Source organism: Pygoscelis adeliae, unplaced genomic scaffold (assembly GCF_000699105.1).
Source record: "Pygoscelis adeliae isolate BGI_AS28 unplaced genomic scaffold, ASM69910v1 Scaffold14, whole genome shotgun sequence".
In the NCBI taxonomy this organism is placed as follows: domain Eukaryota; kingdom Metazoa; phylum Chordata; class Aves; order Sphenisciformes; family Spheniscidae; genus Pygoscelis; species Pygoscelis adeliae.
This window is the reverse complement of record NW_008825109.1, coordinates 13,680,673-13,695,837: the sequence shown is the minus strand read 5'-3', so window position 1 is coordinate 13,695,837 and position 15,165 is coordinate 13,680,673. Positions and strand designations below refer to the sequence as shown.

The window sequence follows — 15,165 nt, the reverse complement described above, 5'->3', positions numbered from 1 at the left end:
TTTTCCCGCTTAACTTCCACAGCTAACAGTGAAAGGCAGATGGGAAAGCTTCATAACCCCTTGTCTGTCACCTAAATACTGTTTACATTCCAAAATAGAGGCAAGCCGTTCCCAAGGCTCTCCTGAGTCTTGGGTGAGGGCTTTACCAGTCTAAACAAGAGATTAATTAACCTGGACTCTGTGTTCATTTTGAATATATGCCTTGGTATTGCGGACCCCAGTGTAAATATATGTCTAGCATCTCAGTATTCACCATCTGTCTTTCAGTGCTCTACAAGTCAGCAGTTTTCCCATACAGGCACATATACCTGAAGTTCACAGTCAGGCCCCAAGTAAATATGTGTTTAATGGATGCTGGGGAAAGTCACTGTAATGAGGACTCTCAAAGGTACTGCAGCAGGACTGGATATTGTAGGAACTTCTGGATGTGCAGTCCCTTTGCAGTTTCATTAGCATAATTGGAACTGGAACTTACTTTAGTGCTACTCAGATTTGGATTGATTATATAATTGGATGATAATAGTAATGCTTAGCACTTTAACAGTACTTTACATGGTCAGAGAGCTGTGCAAACATTAACTAAATAATCTTCACAGTGCCCCTGTGAGGTAGTAATTAAAGATGAAAAAGGCCCATTACTAGATCATAAAATTCCATTCTCTTGCCAGGGCAGCCTACATTCGCCCAGCAGAGGACATAGCAGATATTAAACTATCGCTATGTTCGATCTTCGCTCCCCTTGTGACATTATTTCGATCTGGGACTTCCCTGAGAATGTAAAGGGACTTTACAAAGTTTTTAAATAGTGTTGTAACTGAAGAGCTCCTTTTTCATGAAGGTAAAATAGACTTTTACTGTCCTTCTCCTTGAATACTTTTCAATGTCAGTGGAAAGCAGTGTATTTGATTCTCCTCAAAAGGAATAAAGAAGAGGATGAAGCTGTTTAAAGACGGGTTAGCAATCTCTTGCTTAGAATAAAAAGAGATAGGAAAGACTCCTGCCTCTCCAGAATAAACTCCCCTAATACTACCTATCTGCCAACAGTTCAACACTGATGGTATAAAAGTGAGACATTTCATCAGTAACTATATAAAATCTTTGATACAAGCACCACTCAATGTTTATATCCCGTATTTCATCAGGTTTCCAAGGTTGCAAAGCTCTTTGGATGTTAAATACCTGTTCAAAATACAATAATCAATACAATGATAACCTTCACCACTATCAATCTTTGTCTTTTTAGTGTTGTTTTGACCAGCTGTTTTCTTTGACAGTTCCTATACTTTGACTATAAGTGCAACAAGACACCTCCTCTGAGTAATTGCTGGAATTGTAGCCATAAGATAACTTTCAGCGTGTTCAAGGCCATTTTATTTTGTTTGCATGAATACCCATGCACTATGTAACTCTGTATGAACATGGAAAGCGCAGGTGTCAGGAGCACGTGTGCTCCAGTTCTGATGCTTGTGGCATTAGCAATAGGTCTGTTCATGGAGATGAGCCAGGGAAAATGGAAGCAGTTGCTGTTAGTTTGGGGCAGACCAGTTCCCTGATGGGGCTCACCACATGGTTTGGACAAGAGCCAGTAGTGCCTGAGGAGTAGCCCAGGGAATGTGAATCTGAGGCGAGGGAATAGAGGAGAAGGAAGAGTAACGTTTTGGGAGGGAGGAGAGGGGGGAGGCAAGCTTGCACCACTACATCTGGTTTACTTTATAATGGTGATACATAGGTAACCTTAATATAAATAAAGGGACAAATATGGACTAAACATAACTTGCCTATTTAACAGTCAACAGTGTTGATTCAAAAAGGATTAAAGAGTTTCTTTTCTTTGCTCTTGGTCAGAAGATGGACTTCATACAAGCTTTGGCAAGTTTTCTTAAATCAATGCTAATTTCTTCATGTTATGTTTTTAATATAAAGAGGATTAGATGACAACCTTTATCAATTAACTTCTGGGCTCGTGTCTGTCCATAAGGATTTCTTGAACTTTTTTGCTTTTTACTGCTACAAAAAAGGTGGGTTTAAGTTTAAATAAGATATACAGTACACACTAGATAAATTTCTCCTTGAGTTTGCTACTTTCAGAGTTTTAGTTTTTGACCCATATTAGCAACTCTGAAATGCCAGGCAGGCAGCTGTAGAAGTTGGATAACTAAGGGTATTGGTTGCTAATTTTCCAGGAAGACCAGGCTGGAAAGTGAGACAAGTGGAAGCAAGAAAATTGGGGGCACTTATCTGACATACTGTTGTGCTGATAAGCATGAAAGCCTTAAGTACTTCTTAGTTCTTTCAGCTTGTAATTTTCAAGTAATATTCATTATGGAATAAACAGAAATCATTATCTGTGAGTGCAATTGCACTCTTGTAAACAAAAAGCTTGTTTTTTCAATTATCACAGTTTTGCTGTGGTTTTGTTATCACTCTGAAGCACTACTTCTTACCTACTTCGGTGTAACACTGGAAACACCTGAACTATTAAGAATCAGAGGAAAAAATCATACTTGAGTCACACTTATAGTTAGCTACAGTTACTATAGTATTAGCTTCTATGTTTGCACGAGGTTCTTTTTCCCAAATACATTTGAGACCAAGAGCTCATTTCTATCAATCAACTTTTATTGAATTAATAATAACTGCAACTATCCTTTTCCAATGTTAACAGCTGTCTTGGTGCCCTAATTATTGCTAAATAGCTTTGAATAGAAGCCAATCACATCCCTGGCATAATTGTGTTACTTTTTTCATTTTTAATATTAATGAATAATTTTAGAGAGCATTGATTAAAAAAAAAAAGGAAAATGTAGAAAACTTGGTTGGTGAACATAACTGAGTGATTGCTTATGAACATTTCAATGCTTGTATAAACATTGTAAGGATACTGAAAAAAAATCTGTTTGCTTTAAAGTAGATCAACAACAATAAAATATGCCTTTAATCTTTTTGAATACATCTAGCTTTGAGTCAGCTATGGATAAACACAATTTAAGGATATGCTAGATTGAAAAGGCCATTTACACTTTTTTTTTTGTAAGAAAGAGTGGCCCTGATTTTAGGCAGAACTTTTTTCAATTACTAAATGAAATGTCTGGAAGCCTTGACTAAAATTAGAACACCGCTGTGAAAAGCACTATTGAAATAGAACAAGATAGGTGGCATGGTTTGAAGAGCTTAAAATTTCAGTATTTGTAAATTTAAATACCTAAAATATACTGGCGAAATAAAAGGATCATTGACAAATGAAATATTTTAAATACGTTTGAAGATCTTTTATTATCTGCTTTTGATTATTCTAGAAATGACACTTTCAAATCCTTTTTGCAACCTTAATAAGAATCTCTAAAATAACAAAGCTGGAATCTGAATCATGTGACCTTTATCTCTGCAAATCAGATTCATGGCAACAGTGTGTGAGAGTTGGCAACTAAAAAAAGTAGCAAAATGAGGTGGTGTCCACTAGAATGCCTTGGCTAAGTTTAACATTTTAAGGTGGAGCTTTACCGATTTAGATGCCTTCTTTCTTCAGCATATCAGAGGAACAGAGGAACCTCCTTCTTATACTGTTCTAGTAGATATTAGAAGTAGATAGAAGATGGTAAGGGCCATGCCAATATTTCTATCTTGGAAAAGGAAATTGCTTTTGATTTGTTGTGAGTTTTGAGCTAGCTAACTTGATAATAATAATGTGCAGGACAAACTTGGCCCTGCACTGGCAAGCGCAAAGTCATTCTGTGGAAGTAAATTTATACATCAGTGATGCAAGAAATGCAAAAGTTGAGTAAGTTTTGGTAGACTAGAATAAAATAATCATTGTTGGAATTGGACCTTGATACTGTAGCTGATAAGGGCTACCATGTTTTATAAAAGTATAAAATCATAGAATCATAGAATCGTTAAGGTTGGAAGAGACCTCCAAGATCATCGAGTCCAATGGTAAGGGCCATGCCAATTTTTCTATCTTGGAAAAGGAAATTGCTTTTGATTTGTTGTGAGTTTTGAGCTAGCTAACTTGATAATAATAATAATGTGCAGGACAAACTTGGCCCTGCACTGGCAAGCGCAAAGTCATTCTGTGGAAGTAAATTTATACATCAGTGATGCAAGAAATGCAAAAGTTGAGTAAGTTTTGGTAGACTAGAATAAAATAATCATTGTTGGAATTGGACCTTGATACTGTAGCTGATAAGGGCTACCATGTTTTATAAAAGTATAAAATGAGTGATACCAAGGTCATATCTCATTGTTCTGAACTTAAATTATCCTATAAACTAGACTGGTTTTATTCAAAACACATTTTAAGTAATTGGTTAAGTTTATTTGGATATTTTCAGTATTTATAATAAGGTTATCATACCTGATGAATGAATTTAACTGAAGATAAATTCTGTGCCTCCTGTTATCAAATTGTAGCTAATCTGAGGTACACCTGTGTAATCTGCAATGGGAGAAAGACTAAGGATCCTGGCTTCTAATTTCTGAAAAATTCAAACCCTGAAAAATTTTCCATTTATTTCATTTCATACTTTTGCTGACTTCCATACTTCAGATTGTTCCATTTCTTTCACTTTCTAAATTGGTGATTGAATGGAAATGGATACGAATTGAAATGGATCTGCAGATATTTTAGGAAAGTGTCACAACTAGAAGCAACAATGTAAAAGATGTTTCATTTCAAAGGATCCACGGAATCTGCTCTAGTGGCCTATGTATATAAAGCCACAGGATAAGAAAAAGATGAAATCTTAGCATCCTGAATCTGATAAACTGACTACTGTAAATTTTTTTTTTCACCTGTACTGGAGGACGTACACTGGGAGGCAAAATTTCTGGAGGTTTGCCTAGCTTTTCTTTGTTGGTCAATATTATTTAATACATTTTAATGAATAATCTGAGGAAAAACTTACTGTCAAGATGCTCAAGGGTATTTGCAATACAGTTCCCTTCTAATGGAATAAAGGAGAATGAAGAGTGCTGAAGTAAACCTCCGAATAGGAAATCTTACACGCTGTGCTTGCAACTTTGTTTTCTTAAATATTTTGTGAGTTTGTTTATAGAGTTACCATGCCTTTCAGTTGTGTAGGACTGTTCAGACGAGAATCTGTCCTGATTTTAGTAGCTGGATGGGCTCTGTAGCACACTTCACCTCTTGTATAAATGAATAAAAACCTAAAGATATTCTATTGCCACGCTCAGAACATTGCATTAATATCCATTGCCATGGTTGTAAAAGTGTTGTTCTCAGAGGGCTGTATATTAACTGAATATCCTGTGAAGGATAAAGCTATTCTGATGTCTAAGCTTTGAGAAATCATGATAGCTATCCATGACACCAGAAATCTGACAATCAAAACTCTTTCCTTCTCCCTGAACATGAGTCTTTGACCCAAGGCCAGTATTTTAAGCTTTCCTCCTCTCTGTACCACACAGCCTTGTGTTGCACTGTTGACGAAAATCAAAACAAGCTTCAGTCCATTAGTGAGGACTACTATATTTCTCTGAGAGCACAAATGTCTGTCATTCTTAAAAGAAAAACTGTTTTGGATAAGGCTCTCACTTGAGAAAGTGCAATTTATTCTCTGCAGATTCAGTTCTCTCTTGTAGGAGTTAATTAATGGGGATCCAGCTCCAGCCTCATTAAAATTTCTCTTTGGTTTGGATTGTGCTCAGTATTATAACAGTAAATGAGGGCAAATGAGGAATGATTGAAGACATAGTGTCTTTATAGCATCTTTCTTGCAGCTAAGGAAAAGGTTTTATTGGTTAATCTGGACAACTGCACTGTCTGCTGTTTGATCACTTTTGAGCTATCCAAAATATGTCTTCCCTCCCAAAGAACAACTCTTGAAGTGACTTCCTTTAATGAGGTTTCTCTGCTAGCACAGACTACAGGACTGAACCTGGTGTGATATAGCTTCTGATATGGTTTAACAGATCAAAAAATAATGAGTTCGTCATCAAAAAAAGAAAAAAAAATTCTTTAATACCTTTAAATTTTATATCAGTTAGTTATTTGGAATGACAAGGGTGATGTTTCTTTCCATAACCTCTGGTTTCTAAATCTTTAATCCTTCTCAGCTGAGTTCACTGTTTTTAATTGAAAGCTCACACTCCTCCAGTCTCCTGGGTTATGCCAAAAGCAAGAGAGCTGATAATGCTCCTGCATGGCAGATACACACAATAGCTGCAACTATGATTCTGTCGCAGTGTAAAGGATGTGGTGCTGCAGGTAAAGTAGTTCAATATGATATTTTCTTCACTGCGTCTGAAAATTTACACTTGAAATCACATCTAATAAATTATTACATTGTAGAAAAGTAAACAGTAAAAGAAGTATGTATAATGCTGAACTGAAATTGCATTGCAAAGATGTCAGCATGGTGTGGTGGTTCAGTGATGTGTTACTTCCTGGCAGTATTTATACATTCATCTTTTTTGCTTCTTAATAGGACTTCTAAAAGCCTTTTACTCTCTGACCCCCAGCTGTCAGTAGTGACCACCATCAGTATTTCATTGTTTTTGTTTTTTTTTTTTAAGTATAGCAATAATTGTGCAAACATATGTAGATTAAATGAGGGATTGGACATACTAAGCAGCTTTTTTGAATTCCATTTTGGGCACCACTTAAAATAAATTCCCAGAAAGCTCCACGGAGGTTTGAACCTTTTCTGTGGCTTGCCAAATGTATTTTCTGTTCATTCCTGACAACTAAATGCTTCAGCAAAATTCACTCTTGGTTCTGTGGGGGTGGAGAAAATATTTTACAAGAGTTTATGCAAGGGTGATTGGAACTAGCAGCAAAGTCACTGCTGATATCACACATGCACAGATGTTTTAAGAAAAAAATAGCTTGAAGCATGCACATAACTTTTAGCAATTGATGTGGTAGCAACCACTGAAAGCAAGATAAAATTTTAAAGTAGCATTTTATATAACATTGCATTGACACACACTAAATTTGTGGTGGTGTGATTGTAAACAAGATTATTTCCCACACAGTACACAAACATTCCTTCACATATTTTCAGGCAGTGATCTGTTGCTTGTTAGATTATTATCGTTTTATTTTACCCTAATGATCCCCCAGCCATTATCCTCTCTGAGTATCCTAAATTATAGGCAACAAATGAGCTGTGGGAAACATATCCTGTTCCCCAGGCCCATGTTAGTGCATTTGCACAACTCCGACCCTAACCCATGGATTTGAAGTGCTGAATCATTGGCATACAGTCCTGACTCTTCCCTTTCAAGCTGGAAAGCACTTGCAAAAAGTAGCCATCTGGCTTTGGCATAACAGATTGAGACATTCCCTGCTTAACAAAAAGATGGCTGCCAGGTCTGACTCAGCTGTGCAATGTAATTAAAGGCCTCAGGAGTGAGCAAAAACTATATTATAAAATTTCAAAGCTGAGGATTGGCTCTTGTTTATTTACATTAACAGTTTACTAAAACTCCTACCATAGGATTATTTGGTTATGCTAGTGCTGTAAGAGATGCACAATAAGCTTGAATAAAATAAAGATACCACCACTGACTGAACTTCTATGCCAGAAAAAAAATTACCATGTAGTGAATATTTCTAAATCTTTTCTTGGATCTTTGGGTCTTCGTCATATGCAAATCGTGGATTTAATGGGAAGGTTAATATGGGAAAATCAGTCCTGGACTTTTTTTTTTTTGCCAGAAGATTACTAATGATTTTACTTTCCAAAAATGCTACGATCAGCCAGCGCAACAAAAGGTGACTTTTGAACGACCCTACTTGTAAGTCTTCAGTTTGAGGGATAGGATAATGAAAATATTTCCAAGTATTAAGAAGAATTTACTTTTACTAATCTAATCTAAATTAAACTGAAGAAACGTTGCAGATGGAACTTCCCCCTGCCATGCTGTTCCTTATATTCAACATGAGCATAATTATCAAATGCCCTGATAATATAGGCAGTGATATTACTCTTCCTTTTGGCTCCTCTTTTTCCAGTGGCATGAAAAGGCATCCTGTACTTTAAATATGTGATAGCTGCCTGGAAATACAAAAATGATTGAGACTTCCCTTATTTTATTTCCAGCTAAATTCCAACCTTTCAAGTCAACAAGGGTAATTAACCTAATACTGACTACTCTGTGTATTCTTATTGTGATCCTGATAGACGTAATTTACCACTGACAGCACTAAAAGGGTTCCCCATTTAGCTTGTTCTCCCATTCTCCTGATAACTCATTAGTGAGCCCTGGCTTTGCGTAAAGCCTGCAATACAAAGAGTAAATTGGTTTGCATAAATCATTCACTACCTTCAAGGGACAAAATATTTTGGCACACTCTGAGTTTATATTTCCTTGGTTTTCTGTTCAATGGATTTAGAGGCCAATTTTACATTTTCCCCACAGGCAGACCCTGTGTCTAGTTTGGCATAGCAAACACTGAATTTATGTTAAAGTAAGGCCATATCACTACGCAAAGTGTTTAAATATAGTCTGTCATGAAATAAAATTGCACCCATGGGATTCAACAGTGACTGGAGCAGCCCATTCACCGATGTACTGAATGTAACAAACAGTAATGATGATAACATCTCTAAATGGGACATCCTGCATTTCCTTCTGGATATTATCAGCTACTTAGAAAATCTCTGCATTGCCTATTTCAACATACAGCTTTTTCTAATTTATAAAGTTAAGTAAATTTTGAATAGTACAGGCTGTTAAGTCAGAGAATGCATATAAAGCTCAATTAAAATGGTGGGGAATTCTTGAAAAATGTAATTAATCAAATTCAAAAGAAATTTCAAAATGTCTCACCATCATTAAGCAAAACAGCTCGAGTTGAATCTGCAAACAGATTTTGGTGCATGTTAAAATCTTTACCTTAAGTACTTTTTTTATGATAACATGAAAGGCCTTTCAAATTTGCTTTTGTTGTAAAACTTGGCTAAGTGAAGTTGAAACCAAAGTGAGTTTCTCTCCTTTCTTCTCTGAATTTCCTTACTTTTGCCTCATGTTTTTATTCTATTATTCCCCTTCCAAAAAGGTGGCGTCTCCTTTCCTCCCTGTACTGCTTATCTTGTTTTTGGCTTTGCTAGTCATTCTTCTGGTGTATTTGGGAGTAAGTTCTGCCTATTTGTAGTCCCTTATGCTTAACCTGTCCTTTTTCTGACAACTTTTTTTTTTTTTAACTTAGGTGTCTCTGACATGTAACTATGCTTGTCTTGTTTGTGTCTTCAGTGCTCACATACTTAGGTAAATTGCTTATACGAAACTCAGATGCTGTTACCTCTTACACTGTTTTAGTACGCTTATATTTGAATTCAGTGCAAGGTAATATTAATTACAACCCTATTTATAATTTATAGGTGTCATGGGCCTCCAATTTGTCTATATCCCCCAAATTACTTTCTGACAGAAACATGTATATGGGAGGACTTTGGTGATTAGGGATTTCCAGCTGTATGATAGTTCCAGTGCAGTTCATCTTGACATCCCTCTGAGATTTTTGGTTGTCTCCGTAATGTGCATGCAGACCTACTGTACTGCACATGTGGAGCACGTCTAGAAACACTGGATTTATAATAGATGAGCTCCACAGAGTGTGCATGCATCTTTCTGTCTGAAATCTAAGAAAAACATTACAGCATCTGTTGGTTGAACAGATTTTTTCCTGTCCTGTTGAGGTCGGTTTTTTGACTCTGAATTACAGCGTTCACGTGACTTAATGCATCTTCATATGCATGGATGAGGATCATATGATGTAGGGATACTATGAGATAGGATGTTGGCTAGCATAGTTTGGGTTACTGAAGATTCTCATTCATATATGTGCAATCATTTTATTTAAATGGTGTCGAAACTTCATAAAAGCTCAAGAACTGAGCAAACATACTCGAAAGAAGAGAGCCTAGAGCGATGTGATATAAAAGCTTAAGTATAAATGCCTGCTATGATTAAATATACTGAGGTTCACACGGCACTACAGTGACAGCACTACCATTGTAAATGAAAATAGTAAAAGTCATAGGATCTCTTGGAGAAAAGAAATAAAAATGGAGCATGCTTTCGGCAGGAAAACCCTTATTCAGGAACAGAGTCTAGAGAAATGCCACAGGCAAGTAAATTATACGTCCTCCTAAGAAATACCTCTCTCTGTCCACTAGGACTAGTGAATTCCTTCACTTTCAGCTTCGCATTCTGAGTCAAATGCTCCAGATTTGGGGAACTGTGCAGCCTTTGTCTTGCTGATACAAATTTTAGCTGTGTTATTGGGTATTTCATCTCAAGGCTGGCTGAAGGGGGTGGAAGCACATTAGCAGCTAGTGCTCTGAAAGGCAAGTGGAGCTATTTCTATGAAAATACATAAAGGAAAAAATCTAAGCAACTCCAAGGCCAATAAAAATAATGAATGAGCTATGCTGCCCCATTAGATGCCTTTTTTTTGTTAGCTAAATAACAAGTTTATGCTTTACTGTTTCTGTTTGGTTTTGCTTCCTCCCAGCCCATCCAGAAATCTGCTGACAAAAGGGAAGACATTTTTCTTTCTTCCCTAGGCATATGGCATAAGCCTTAAAGGGAGTGTAAAGAAACTTCCAAGTAATTTCTTAACAATGCCTTGTACAGCATTAAAGACAGTAAAACTTTAATTTCCCTTATGACTAATGTGAGCCTCTGCCTGTCTCCCACCCCCAAAATGAACAACTTATTAAAAAGTGAGTTCAAGAGGTTTATGTCTTGGATGCCTCTCATTTCATTCTCGTGGGCATCTGCCTGCACAGGGAAAGCTGTATTGGTTACCACAGTGATCTACCACTCCTTCTGAATAGACAGCAAGCTTGAACGTCAGGCAGATTAAATTCTTTCAACGATCAAAATGAAACTTCTTAAATTGAGACTCAGTTTTGCAGAAGATTGTAAGCAGCCTGAATGTCTGTCTGAAATGCAGAATATAAAGGAAGGCCCCTGCATGGTCAGGGAAATTAGGGAAATAAAGGGGAAAACTGGATTATCCCTAAGCAGAACCAAAAATACTCACCTTTTTTTTTTCTTTTTTCTGAGCCACAGAGCATACGTTTGAAATGTCCAGAACTGAGCACATTCACAGAGATCTGTACGAAAGAATAACTCAATGAGGAGACTCGGCACACACTGTACATTGTGTGTAAAGGGCCTGATCGTGCAACAACTGAGGGTGGCTGAAAGACTTTCCAGCTTTAGACCATGATGGTGTACTAGGTCAACTACTCACAGGCTGAAACTGTAAGCAGACCTTGATGTCCACAATAGTTGATTAGGTAAGAAATGTTTACTTTTTTTAAGATTTCAGTAATCATGTGTTTTTATAGGCAATTTCTTACAGAATAGATTATTTCAGAAAAAATCTTTGATTGTCAGATTTTTGTTGAAAGCGATCATACCTTCGCTAGCTGATGTTACAAACTGAAAAAATGCTACCCTATGAGGTTGTAGGGAAGGGCCGCTCTGGAAAGGGGAGAGTGAAGTTAACAGGAGAAGGAGCCAAAAGACGACAAATAAAGAGGCTCCTACCTGTTGGAGGAACTGTTAGAAGATGGAGAGGATCTTTCCTGTCCTCTGAGCTTTATGAGATATTTTGGAGTTGCAGAAGAGGCTGTGAGAGCTTGTTTAAACTTCCCCTCAGCTTTTGTTCGCACATATGTATTTTACAACAAGCAGATCATCACAGGGAGTTTTTTTAAATGTATGACCCAAAGTTCTTACAGGTAAATAGATGTAAAGATATGTCATCTGTTTACCTCACAGGCTGTAATGGGTCTTGAGGAAACAGTATCTACTGAGAAAGTTTGAACAACTTTTATATTGTCTTTTATTCTTTTATGCAAAAACTAGACTATGCTCTAGTAAAAATTTTAAAATATCAAAAAGAAGCAAAGTGACAATTACTTCTCTCAAATGCAATAAAAACTATGTTGTCCCACTGTCACTGTTGCCAGATTCATATGCCAAACAAAAGGTAATGTACTTTTTTTCAGACATTTCCCTTAATCAGCATAAAGCTTGAAATAAAAGCTATATCTGATTATTAGCCTTAAATCTTAATATCCTTTCCTTGTCAGGTCCCTGCCATTACTTTAGCATGTTTAAATATAGATTAATAGAAAGAAGGCATGTCTATCCACTGCAATCATGTAGCTATTAGAAGAGCAAATACCTTGACAGCTCAAACAGAAGTGAAACTCGAGAGACAAGGCTTAAATTCGGAAGAATGCAGTTTTCAATTTAGATGAAAACAGGGTGGATTATGAGTTGTTTGTGACTACCACCTCACTGTTTATTTTGCTGAAGATTTGTAGTGGTAATTAAATGATGATTTCCAAGTAGTGCTAAATATCCATGGAAATAAATAGAGCCTGTCTTTATAGACACAGAGATAAAATTAGGGTAATTGTGGAGTGAGAATTCATTTATTTCTTATTTTAGCTTGTAATACTGTGGGAATATCTGTCTTAATTTAAAATATTTGTTTATTTGCAAGTCCTGTGTTTTCATTTTTGTTTTTGTAGTGGGAATAAATCAGACTTTCAGGTGTTTAAAAAAACCCACAAAACTTCAATGGCTCTTTTGCATTGCACAGTGTCTTCTTGGGATACCTTGAACAGACTGCAGTCCAGAGACAGTTTTAGACTGAAATTATCAAGGTATTTGCAAATTATGGGCTAAGCTCTGCAAAATTATCCCTGACTCTGATGTCCATGAGTTTTCAGTACATTATTCTGTCAGGATAACTCTCGTAATTGAAGAATAGCAACTTTGCCCTCTGTTGTTCAGTTGTTTTCTACCCTCTAGTTCTCTTCCCCATACTTTGACCATTGTAGTAATAGGCATAGTCCTTGGATAGTTGCATGCTCAGTACAATGGTATAAAATAAGGATTTTCATTTGACAGGATTCTCACCACTTAACCGGATTTTTCATTAAAATGCTGTTCCTGTTTCAACTGGATAAAGCTGGGTTTGGTCAGAAAACAAGACAAATTTCCATTTTCTCCTAAAGACAAAACAAACAAACAAAATAACAACAACAACAACAACAAAACCCAAAAACACTGGGAGAAGTGATGGCTTATGTTCAGACCCAAATTTTATGCCTACTTTATGCCGCTGTTAGTGCCTCCAGTTGCATATGGAGAGTTTTCTCCTGAGAGAAAATCCATTCTCCTCCTCAAATTAGCAAAGGAAGAAAAAATGAGCAGCTGGTTTATTTTTCTGGCTCCTATCTGAATGTAAAGCTTCCAGGGCTTGTTGAGACCATTTTGATATTGTTGTCCTGCCCTCTTCTCATTTCTCATAATGAATATACATCAAAGAGTGTTTCCAGATTTCTGGATAAGCTCCTGGTTTGGTAACTGATTTTTTTTTTCCTCATTTTAAGGCTACATTGGCAGTGTCTTTCAAAGTGTTTGCAAAAGATATTTCTCCTTACAGCACTGTTGAGGTTTAAGTTAAGTAACAAAAAATAAAAGTAGAAAACATGATGCTAAAACATAATTAAGAATGCCTACATTGCCTGCACTTGTGACTGGGGACAAGTTTTGCTTGTAAAGAGCAGGCAATATTTTTTTTTTTTCCCCCCCAAAAGGCGGTTCCCTTTTGTTTCCTGTTCCTTCAATGAGTATGAAAGGATAAAAGGATTCAGAAGTAAACTAATTGCAAGAGTCAGGTAAAGGAGTGCCTGACTAACTGCAGTTTGATTGGAAACCAGTGCTGAACATTGTATATCTTTACATGGATAATACAAAAAATAGAATAGCCCATTTTGACGGCCTGACACTTAACTCTTTTCTTATGCCTGTAATTGACTTTCATCTACTAACAATCATTGTTAGCAGTGATGTCCTAGGTTTAAATGCTTCAGATCGGACTCTGGTCTCCTTTTCTCTTTCACATTGTACTGTAGTGCAGTGGCTGTTGCTAGGCATGCAAGATCATGGCTTGAAATGCCATTACTTTAGCTATCCACACTCAGTTATTTTCATTTCCTGATGAGGATCTGAGGCTAGTCAAGCAATTAAACTAAATGTACAAATAATTATGATGGCTCAGTGGTTTCGTCATGAGAGTGTTATCCTATTTGACCAAACAGTTGAGCAGACGTAGTGCTGCTTATATGCAGTCTGCCTAATGAATATTTCTAGGTGTTTCCTAGAGATTCAGGAGACCAAAGCATGAACAGCAACTTCTCACAGTGGTTCCAAAGCACTGCAGTAGGGGTGTTCCTTGGTAGAAATGAATGACACTTCTGAGTCAGGGTCTGGTAAATAAGAAGTTTTCATACTATAAAAAAAGGACAAGGTTTTGGGGGTGAGAATGAATACTGTACAATTTCAAAATTATTTTTGCTTGGTTAAAAAAAAGTAAATGTCTAAAAACATCTCGATACAATCTTTATTAAACTATAGAAAGTTCAGAGTCAGTCAGATTGATCGAGCGTTTGGAACTAATGGCAATGAAATTATTTTGAATGCTTTGGGTTTGTGTTTTGCTCTTCTTGTTTGTCTCTGCATATATAACTGCATAATATTTGCTGCCATGAGGGACATCCAGGGCTCTAGCAATTGTGAGAACAGTCAGAGCAGTAGATCTGCTGGAATGGAGCTGGAAGCCATTGTGCAGCAGGATAGATATGACTTAGTTGCCATCACAGAAACATGGTGGGGTGACTCTCACGATTGGAGTGCTGCAATGGATGGCTATAGACTCTTCAGAAGGGACAGGCGAGGAAGGAGAGGCGGTGGGGTGGCCCTGTATGTTAGGGAGTATTTCGATTGTCTAGAGCTCAATGATTGTGATGATAATACGGTTGAGTGTTTATGGGTAAGGATGAGGGGGAAGGCCAACAAGGCAGATATCCTGCTGGGAGTCTGTTATAGACCACCCAACCAGGATGAAGAGGCGGATGAAGCATTCTACAAGCGGCTGGCAGAAGTCTCACAATCGCTAGCCCTTGTTCTCGTGGGGGACTTCAACTTCCCAGACATCTGCTGGAAGTATAACACGGCAGAGAGGAAGCAGTCTAGGAGGTTCCTGGAGTGTGTGGAAGACAACTTCCTGACACAGCTGGTAAGTGAGCCTACCGGGGAGGTGCTCACTCCACCTGCTGTTTACAAACAGAGAAGGACTGGTGGGAGATGTGGTGGTCGGAGGCC

At 37.2% G+C, this 15,165-nt stretch overlaps 1 protein-coding gene across 1 annotated transcript in view; it reads left to right on the top strand.

The window, feature by feature from the left end:
* Positions 1–15,165, top strand: part of TMPRSS15 (transmembrane protease, serine 15) — a 132,361-nt gene that overhangs the window by 10,114 nt on the left and 107,082 nt on the right. The window contains exon 2 of the mRNA XM_009327894.1: positions 6,076–6,226. Within this exon, the coding sequence (XP_009326169.1) occupies positions 6,076–6,226 (151 nt within the window). The remainder of the gene's footprint in view (positions 1–6,075; positions 6,227–15,165) is intronic.